At 47.3% G+C, this 10705-nt stretch overlaps 1 protein-coding gene across 1 annotated transcript; it reads right to left on the bottom strand.

Moving 5' to 3' along the window:
* Positions 1 to 1184: 1184 nt before the first annotated feature.
* IRF2BPL (interferon regulatory factor 2 binding protein like) lies at positions 1185 to 4721 on the bottom strand. Its single transcript, XM_075282311.1, has one exon. The coding sequence runs from the start codon at positions 4499 to 4501 to the stop codon at positions 2420 to 2422; it is 2082 nt and encodes a 693-aa protein (XP_075138412.1). The 5' UTR covers positions 4502 to 4721; the 3' UTR covers positions 1185 to 2419.
* Between the last annotated feature and the right edge of the window lie 5984 nt (positions 4722 to 10705).

Below are 10705 nucleotides of genomic sequence, written 5' to 3'. Positions count from 1 at the left end.
TCTACACTGTATCAGGATTACACATCATACAGCCCTACTACACGCAGTGCTCTCTCTACACTGTATCAGGATTACACATCATACAGCCCTACTACACGCAGTGCTCTCTCTACACTGTATCAGGATTACACATCATACAGCGCTACTACATGCAGTGCTCCCTCTACACATCATACAGCCCTACTACACGCAGTGCTCTCTCTACACTGTATCAGGATTACATATCATACAGCCCTACTATACGCAGTGCACCTTCTGCAGCATGTGTACAAAACATGGACCCTACACAGCACACCAATAAGGATTACACATCATGCACTACAATTCAATACCCCAGTGACCATGCTAACCAGATCATATGAACACAGCTGCCTACTCTGCGAAACTAAAAGCCACTTCTCAATAACATACTATGCTGCATCCAGCCCTAACACCCTTAGGTTCTGTGTTACACCCACATCACCAGAACATCCCTCATTTCCAGGGTGACAATGTTTATTACTCAACTTGTTTCCACTCTATAACTCCGATACTCTCCCCCCCCCCTTCCCGAAAGCCATTACTCATAAACCAGTGCCCCTCCCCCACAGATGACTCAATGTTGTTGCCTTCCTGGGAACAGATCTGCACACATACAATTCATAATTCATATACTATATTATGTCACGGCTGTAAATACACAGACAGGCCTGTGCAGGAAAGGCTTACACTCTGTACAGCACTAAGCCTGTAGCTTGGCACATGGAAATGTTACGGGAGATGGGCAGAAAATGCTTTGTCAGCGTCCGTACAATATTACTATAATACCTAGAAGCTGCCATGTCAATACGGTATCCCTGACCACCAATGTTTCTCCCTCATGCATTTTCTAAAAGGTATGCAATCCAGACTGTTACTGTGACATAGCATAAGAACCATGTACATAGCAATAGTGCATGATCTATAGTGAGAATGGGGCCATTAACCCTTTATGATATCACATACTAAAAGCTGACTGTAAGCCATAACCAGAAATTATCAATAACCCTTATGGGCCATGGAATGATTGCTGGTTCCTATGCTAATGCCATAGGACAGACTAAACATGGCGACTGAGGGGCACAGAGAGGGAGCCCAGAAACACATCCAGACACATCACACCACACGAGAAGTCAGAAGAAAAACAGCAACTTTTCCAAAAGCAATAATATGAATCAGATTTATTACAATGTCATCAGCTCCAAGGCACATAACAGTGGTCTGTTTTACTACAGAAATGTATTCTGGACAAAGAAAAGTTCTCCCACCCTAAAATGTACAGACGGTAATTTGCTCTACTGCTTAAAAGCATCCGTGCAAAAAGAAAAATATATATATATTTATATTCATCTATATAAAGAAATATGTAACCCTTTACTGGCCTGGAGACAGCAATTACTGCCAGCACTCGATGGGTTAAACCAATTAAAATTGCATTGTGTAGAGCTGCAGCAGACTGCAAACCGATAATTACACTGGATTATACACCCTCCCATAGTATCAGTGGGGAAAGAAAATCAACGTAAGGGTGGGGGGAGTTAGAGAATGATGTGTCCGCAACACACCCACCTCCAGGGGCACAGGTACACGTGTGTGTATTACATGTATGTATATAATCTTTCTAGATCAGGGTCACCATTCACCCCTGAGCTTCGGGACAAGTGCGAACATGTACAAGAACTTACACACCAGCAGCATTGCTAAGTGCTATAACCATTACCTAGTGGACACAATCGCCACAAAAGCTGTAAAAATAGACAAAAAAGAAAAAAAACAAAAAACAAGGGGAAAACAGGAAAAATAAGGACAGATAATATCCCACAACATCCCGCACATGATCCGTGCCACCCAATGTAGTTTACATAACAAGTGTCTCAAACTTCTTGAAACACCACAAAAAATAAGATCTGTACATAAGACTAAGTTTCTATGGCCGTGCGGCCAACAGTCATGTGGGATTTGCAAAGCTTTATACAGGCTCCATCCTGCCTCTGTTCTCGGGACTTACGTGTGCTTGAGAATCCAAGTTCTGCCCCAGACAGGGAGGATTTCAATTGTTTTTGTATTTTTATTTTGTAATTTTGTATTTTTTTTTTTATTTTTCATGATAATAAACTCCAGCACATTATCCCCAGAAAGATGAAGAGTAGAAACTGTTCCAAATCACAGCTCCAATTCCCAAAATGGCCCCCAGACCTGTTGATGGACTGATCAAGTTACAGAGAATCATGGTTTCACATGTGTACAGCTGGGTCCAGAGCACAATGGGACCAATTGAAGTAGATGCAAAATGTACAAGTTCCAAGACCCTGAAATCCCCACCATAGTAGTCACCTGTCCTTACTTTGCAGGTTGGGGGGGGGGGGGTCTATTCACACATGGGTCACTTGATATCCACTGGTTATGGGTCTCTCTCCTTTTTCACCTTTACATCTCCTGCAAGAATTGTTGCAATTTCCCCCTGCATGAAAGCCCAAGGGACATTGGATCCCACCAGGGGGCACTTCTCTCCACTGGGACAGTAGACCTCACCCGTTGCTCCCTGGGCCTTAATGCTTTCTCGAGAGCAAGGAAAGCAGAATTTGTGGCTGGGTACAGATGGGCACTGGACAAAATGTGTATCCTCCAGACGTTCATGGCAGATGGTGCAGCAGAGAGGGCCACTATTGGCCATAGGAGAGTCAGGAATGTTCTGGGGGTGTACTTGGTCCATTCCTGGGTGAGGCGCTGAACCTGCAGGTGCCACTGGAAGGCTGAGTTCCCCTGAGCCCGCACCATTACGAGAATTAAGTCGTCTTGCCCCAGGTACCGATGCTGGGGACACTGGGCTGCTACTATTCCTGCGAGCTGATGAGGTGGTAGAGTGCACTGGAGGTCCCCCACCTGTTTGACCATCCTTGGGAGAATGAGCAGTACCCAAAGTGTCCGTTACAGACTGCAGTGCTGCCATAGGTGATGGACCATTTGGTGGAGCACTTTCAGGTGGGGTGGTTCTTTGTGGATGTCCAGGACCAAGAGGCGGAGGAGGTGGCGGTGGAGCAGGACCACCATAGGATGCTGCTGAAGACGAGGAGGATGGAGTGCCTCCAGCAGCTGACAGGCCCAGTTTTAAAGCATCTGGTTGACCAATCCACTGTCCATCAGCAGAATCTGGTTCAGGAGAAGCCTTTCGTTTCCTCCTGGCCTGATTGCTGACCCCAGCGGAGGAAGATGCTGCCGCAGCAGCTGCAGCCAGGGCACGAGGCAGATTCACTAGTGCGCTTGGCAGCATGGGACAGCCGGGGTCAAGGTAGGGTTGTGGCAGCATGTCAGCTCCAACCAATTCTTTGAAGAAGCGTACTGACTCAGGTAGCAAGTCTCCAAGCAGACGCCAGTCCCCTGAGCCATGTTTCCTCTCATACTCCAGATACTTAAAACCGGAAGAAAGGCCACGACCAAAGTCTTTCATACAGTCCTGGTACATCTGCTTGGCCACCCCTGATGCCGAGCTAAACACATTGAGAGAGCCACTGGGGTACTCCACAAACAGCTTCAGCTCATAGTCCAGGAGGCCTGGCTTGGATGTAGCATCAAATGCAAATACTCGTCCCAACAAAGAATGGTCTTTTTTGAAGCGAACATCGAAAGGTGTGCAGGCGGAAAGGGTAAGCAGGGTGTCCCGCACACTTTTGGGTTTCCCTGTCCACTCGTCAGTTCGGCTCCGCAGGCTCTCTGTAAGTTCAGATAAAGCCTCACTGTTGCGCTGTTTCTCCTTTAGCTCCCGCTCTTGATCAGTGCTGGACACCGAGCCAGGGCGCTTGGGGTCACCTGAAGATGTTGCTGTTGGGGGAGGTGGGACATTAAGGCCACTGGAGCCACTGGGACCCCTACCAAGAACATGTGGGGCTCCAGATGAGGAGGCAGTTGGTGGGCCATTCAGCAAGGTCTGTGGGAGCAGATTTGGGGGCACACTTAGCTGTCCAGGCCCAAGCTGTGGGATTAATCCATGGCCTGTACGGCCTCGTGAATTGGGGCTCTGACGGTTCAGCTCCGGTGGCCCATCCTCTCCTGGTTTTGGGAACCCATTAAGGCCATTAGGAAGACGTGCGGCAGTGGCCAGAGTGTATTCAAAACGTCCGCGGTCAGTAGTCAGTCCATACCTATCCAGCCCAGAAGCGGCTGCTGCCTTTGAAGCCCCATCTAGATGATTTAGTTGTGCTGTGTCCTTGGCGGTCAGGGCTGCCTGTACTGCTGGGTGCTGCTTGGCTGCACCACCGGATCCAGGCCCTTGTGGCCCCGGAGAACGTCCATCTTGGAAGCCATGGCTACGTTTAAGCTGGCGTGCGGTGTCGATGACAAACTCTATGCGGTCAGCGCCTTCGTAGTTGACACAGCCACGACAAACTGGCTCAGTGAAGTCCCAAATCATAGCCCATGGCATTCGTGGCAGGTCACACAGGTAACATGACTGCCGACGTGACGAGGACACCTGTGCGGCTGACATGCTGCGCAGGGAGGGGGGTCAGTCACTATGAGGGGGGCATGCAGGGTGCCCTCAGCGCTGTCTGCTAGGGAAGGCTGCCTTCAGGGGACGTGTTGCAGGCTCGTTGTGTGGCTGCAGCAGCTCCGGAATCGGTTGTGTGCTCCACTCCGCTCCCGGCGTGCTCTGTCTCAGTATCTTCTCTGCTTCTCTGCAAGCCGCAGCCCGCCCGGAGCGCGCAATGACGGGGTCGCGCAGGTTCGGTCAGGCAGGGCCTGCGTTCCGCGCATGCGTACGTGTCGAACTCCGTGATGACGCCGCGCCCCCTCCAGCCGAGGAATGCCACCTGGCCGTGACGTCACCGCCTCCACAAACAAGCCGTGGCGTCGCTGGAATTATCTCGCGCATGCGTCTTACCAGGCCCCGCCCCGTCTGCGGCCCAGAGCACATGTGACGGAGTGCAGACACGTGACTCATACGGCTTCACTTACAAGCCGAGTGGGCACTACAAGGCGCAGCACAACCTGGTGAAGGTGCTAACGGGGAATGGGGTACAGTGTGCTGCTGGTGAGGTGGACGGTATCCGGATTACGGCGCCGTGCCCCGAACTAGGACACACTGTGCTCTGTGTTTTTGGAGCGTGCAACAGACCTCGCCTGTTTCTATGCATGTAGTCAGGACGGGCCGCTGTCCTCACACGTCCTTTTGTGCCATGACGTTGGTGTGACTCATCGCCTAATCGTGACCTGGGTGTAAAGTGAAGGCTGGCACTATGGGGGAAGGGAGGTTGGCACTGCCACCTCAGACAGACTACAGGGCACACAGGGCGGACGTTGTGATAAGTAGACGCCGTCTCATTGAATCTGTTTTGTTGCTTGGGCAGAAGTCCAGCAAAGGATTCTGGGAGTGTGGTTAACGCTCCGTCTGGCTGCTGGCCATACCCCTCCCCGTGGATGCCTTTCTGCGTTGTCATGGAGACCCCAGGATGAGCGCACTGCGACTCCACCCGCCAAGCGTTTAACCCCTTCCAGCCCCGGGTGTTCTTCACAGCGGAGGTCATTGCTGCTATTCTCAGTTTCATGTGGCTGTTTACCACAGCTGTGCCCCCGGCTCATGTTAAAGACCCATTGTGGGCATTGCTGCCTTATAGGGTGGGCTCTGCCCCAGACTAGTGGCCAGGTCGCAGCTACACGTGAGCCATCGATACCAAACAATAAGAGCTGATATGTTTGCTGGCATGGAGGCTGCACGACCATACAGAGCAAACCATAGAAGCGCAATGTGCCTAGTCTGCCTGCTGCACATGGGAGGAAGGGAGGTGGAGGACACTGGAGAGACTGCTCAGTGCTGGGGGGAGAGAGCAGACTGAGGGCTGTCAGCTGGGAAGAGACTCTCTCTGCAAGCTAGTCCCAGACAGTAGAGAAGGAGGAGAGCTGCAGGAGGGACAGAGACATCCAGAGGAGGGAGAGAAGAAGGAGCAGAGACATACAATGAAGGATTGAGGGACCTAGGACAATATACAGAGAGGGGAGAGCTGGGGGGGCAGTGGTTAGAGGGTGCTGTGTACTTAGGTTTAGTGTTACATCAATACTTTTTATCATATTGCTTAAAGAATTGAGAGTGCAAACTGTGGAAACACCTAGGTATCTGCATCAGATGTGCAGGGAGACAGGGAATGGTGGTCAGAGATACAAGGGAGACAGCTGAAATACATATGTGCACAGGAGAGAAAGAAGCAGCACAAAGAGGTGACCCGGCTCACACTGCCCCACAGGTGACTCTTCTGATGGGCCCCAGTTCATCCTGGCATTGCACAGTACTCGCCGTACTTCATACAGATACTCCTAGTCGAGCATTTCAACCTGAGTATGTGCATCTGTATAATATATAGATTATTTTAGAAACTACCTGATATATATATACAAGGGGTGGACAAAACAATGGAAACACTTAACTTTTTGACATCATAATGTTTGAACATGTTCAAATCAATCAAGACTTGACATATTTTAATGTTTTTTTGTTTTTTAGTTCTGTTATTTGATATTTTTTTAAACTACCTTTTTGACAGAAATTTAAGGAAATTGGTTATAACCTTCTAGAAATGGCAGACCTCTCAGACTTTCAAAGAGGCCAAATTATTGGTGCTTGAATGGCAGGTTTAGTGTAACAGAAAGTGCTCGAATGTTTGGCGTTTCAAGAGGTAATGTCTCAAAAGTAATGACTGCTTTTGAAAGAGGAGGGAAAACGTCCTAAGCCATGCACAGGTCTGGTCGAAAGTTGAAGTTATCTGAGAGAGACCGTTGGAATCTAAAGCGAATTGTTAGAGCGGATCGCAAGACTGCAGTTCCTAAAAACACTGCAGAGCTCAATAGACACGTACAGAACCCAGTTTCCACAAAAACTGTTCAAAGGGAGCTTCACAAATCCAGATTCCACGAAAGAGCTGCAATTAGAAAACCTCTGCTCTCAAAGACAGATGTTTCAAAGCGTTTAGAGTGGTGTAGAAACCACCAGAAATGGTCCCTCGAGCAGTGGCAAAATGGGCGACGAATCATCGTTTACCCTTTTTTCAACCTCTGGACATGTTTACATTTGGAGACAGCCAAAAGAATCATTTCATTCATGCCTTCACCCAACTGTCAAACATGGCGGGGTTCAGTGATGATCTGGGGTGCTATTTCTTGGAAATCCGCCAGGACAATGATTTCCCTTCATGGAAGAATTAACAGCCATCACTATTTAGGACTTTTGGCTGACCAAATTCATCCTATGGTTCAAGAACCGTTTCCAGAGGGGGGGTGCCATCTTTCAAGATGATAATGCACCAATCCATAGAGCAAGAATTGTTAAAGAACGGCACGAGGAACATTCTAATGAAGTTCAGCATCTCATCTGGCCACCACAATCACCAGACCTCAACATTATTGAGAATTTATGGTCAATTTTAGAAATTCAAATTAGAAGTCGATTTCCACCACCATCGTCTCTAAAAGAACTGGAGGGTGCAGTACGGTGGCTCAGTGGTTAGCACTGCAGCCTTGCAGCGCTGGAGTCCTGGGTTCAGATCCCGCCCAGGACAACATCTGCAAGGAGTTTGCATGTTCTCCCCGTGTTTGCGTGGGTTTTCTCTGGGTGCTCCGGTTTCCTCCCACACATCAAAGACATACTGATAGGGAATTTAGATTGTGAGCCCTATATGGGACAGTGACTATCAATGTTTGTAAAGCGCTGTGGAATATGATGGGGCTATGTATATGTAAGAATAATAAATAAAATAAATAAGAGGGTGCTTTAACTGAAAAATGGGCTAAAATTCCTTTGGAAACAATTCACAATTTGTATGATTCAATACCTCGGAGAATTGCTGTATTTGCCGCAAAAGGTGGACTAACACCATATTAAAAGATATTTTGTTGATTTTTCAAGGCGTTTCCATTTTTTTGTCCACCCCTGTATATATATTTTTTTTTTTAACTGTTGACACATTGAAAAGCTGAGACCTCACCTAGGATCAGATTCAGGCCAACAGTGCTCCCACCCATCTTTTCAGTCACATTACAGGGGCCCCAATCTTGTGTGTGGGCACTTATCCATGGCTCACAGGGCTAAGCGGGTCCTAGATCAAGGTAGCAGACTACTTATAAGGCCCTATGACAGAAACAATCAGAGGCAAAAGCTAGGCAGCAACTGATACTGGGGGGAAAAAATGTTTGGAAAATTTCAGGAATTTGTATGTAGAGGCTTTGAGAGTGGATGTGAGGGAAAGACAGGCATGTAGGGTCCATCCTGATCAGGGTAGTGCAGAATAATATAAGGTCCCATGTATGTCTGGAAACTGCAGACATCATGACCTGTAAAGGATGACCCCAGTTATCATCATAGGAATCTGTTCCTTTTGGAATAGAAATACTAATTTGGCAATTAAATCATGATTAAATAGACTTTTTTTTTTAACTGAGTCATGCACGATGTTAAGGATGCTGCCCTCTAGAGGGCGGCGTACAGAGTGCACTGTTCTCCTAATTACATCCTGGAGAATAGATTTGCATATTTTTTTACCCAGAATCCATAGCGGAGCAGGAATGACTTGTAAGTCTCCGTACTGCCTATGTAGGCACACACTCTCCCTGATGTGTATGATTATCCCCTGACCCAGGATTCATTTAGTGTGACATTAAGTGCAGAATATGAAGGGTAGTTGGTTCCAGGGTTCTTAGGGAACTTGTATCTTTGTTTGTATGCACCAGATCATGATATTTTTGCTTTGTCCAGTGGTTGTTGTGTGCAAATTCTCATCCACATATGTAACCATTATTGATACATCTGGAAGTGGCAGACCATGTAATGTTACAGATGTACATATTGCTTAAAAGACACTAAAGCCCTGATAAATTAATAAAAGCAGAGTATCAAACCTCCTCTGGCATTAAAGGGGATTTTAAACTCTTTAAAATTAATGACCAGTCCTTAAGGTAGGTCATCAAATAAAGAACCATAAAGGTGCAAAATTTAGGACCCTTGTGGATCAGTTCTTTGAAGCGGCCGCTACAGCTTCACAGGCCATGTAAAATTGCATTCATTGGTTGGAACAGTATGAATATGTTCTAGTGTACAAAGCAAGGTCCCATAAAGATGAATTTGGTGTGCAAGAACTTGACTAGATCCCACAGAGCCTTGACCTCAACCCTATCGAACCTATTTGAGGGGACCTAGAATGGAGACCTGGCTTTCAAAGATGTTCCAGGGCCTCTAGTCCAAAAAAAAAAAAAGTGTGACCACATACATGCGCCTCTGAATAAATGGGCAAAAATTGCTACAGACACACTTCAAAATCTTTTACAAAGTCTTCCCATAAGAGTGAAAGCTATTTTAGCAGCAAAGTGGAGACCAACTCCATATAAGTGCCTATGGATTTAGGGTGGGATGTCATAAAAACTCCTGTAGGTGTCCCAATACTTTTGTCCATACTATATAGTGTAGTAAGATGTAGGTGGCTGACTGTAGACTTTAGTGTGTTGAAAACAGATTGGTCTTGCTGGATATTTTTGGCCGGCTATCAGCTGAAAATAAGTGTTTGGCATGATCATCTGCTGTTGTCTTGCTGTGCTTCCTTATCTTTTTTTTTTTTTTTTTAACATCTAAACCACTCTCTGATCAGGCAGTATAGTTGTTAAAGGGATCCTATCATTTAAACCAAATTTTTTCTGCTTATCACGTAGGAATAGCCTTAAGAAAGGCTATTCGTCTCCTACCTTTAGATGTCTTCTCCTTGCCGCCATTCCGTAGAAATCCCGGTTTTTGCTGGTATGCAAATGCACAGTCGGCTTTGCCCTAGGCCCGAGGCCTAGAAGTTTAAAGACACTGCCGGAAGAAGACACAAGGAGAAGGCGTTCCAGAAGAAGATGGAGGCGGCGCTGGAGAGTTCTCTCACAGCATTGCGGATGCCCCAGTGCTGCTTGAGCGCTGGGGCCCACCCCCAGTGCTGCGAGAGAACTCATTTGCATACCAGCAAAAACTGGGATTTCTATGGAACGGCGGCGCAGAGCAAACCTCTAAAGGTAGGAGACGAATAGTCTTTCTTAAGGCTATTCCTATGTGATAAGCAGAAAAAAAATCAGTGTAAGGGCTCGTTCACATCTGCGCCGGCACTCCGTACTTGAGGTTTCCGTTTCCTGCCTAAAACAGAGGCAGGAGACGGAAACCTGCAGGAGTCTTTCTCACCCATTCATTTGAATGGGTGAGAAAGCTGAGCGGCGGTGAGCGTTTTGCGCTCTCCGCCGCAAAACCGGGTTTTATAATCTGGACACAGAGTCGGACATGCAGTACTCTGTGTCCGGATAAAAAAATCCGGTTTCGTGGCGGAGAGCCTAAAACGCTCACCGCCGCTCACGGCCGGACCCGGTCTATGGTTTCCGTCTTCTGGCATGCAGAAGATGGAAACCATAGAACGGAGACCAGAATGCAGGTGTGAACCTAGCGTAAATGATAGGAATCCCTTTAATGTTGATGTGAGATTGTTGGTACAAACGATACCATCATCAATCTGACTAAATTGTATTGGTAGACAACTCCTCAACCCTCAGGGAATGTTACCCAGATTTTCCAGGCCTTTGAAGGCAAATCTGCCTTATGCGTGATATATCCTCTTATGCCATTGTGCTGGATATTTTTGGCAGATTTGTCAATTAGCACTCTAACAAAGTTGGTCACCTATTTGGGTTTTTA

This window comes from Leptodactylus fuscus, chromosome 7 (genome assembly GCF_031893055.1).
Source record: "Leptodactylus fuscus isolate aLepFus1 chromosome 7, aLepFus1.hap2, whole genome shotgun sequence".
NCBI classification, from domain to species: Eukaryota; Metazoa; Chordata; class Amphibia; order Anura; family Leptodactylidae; genus Leptodactylus; species Leptodactylus fuscus.
This window is presented reverse-complemented; position numbering and strand designations above follow the sequence as displayed.

Bases quoted from the DNA above. Each gene is read 5' to 3' on its own strand.
- IRF2BPL (XM_075282311.1), bottom strand. From the start codon at position 4,501: ATGTCAGCCGCACAGGTGTCCTCGTCACGTCGGCAGTCATGTTACCTG.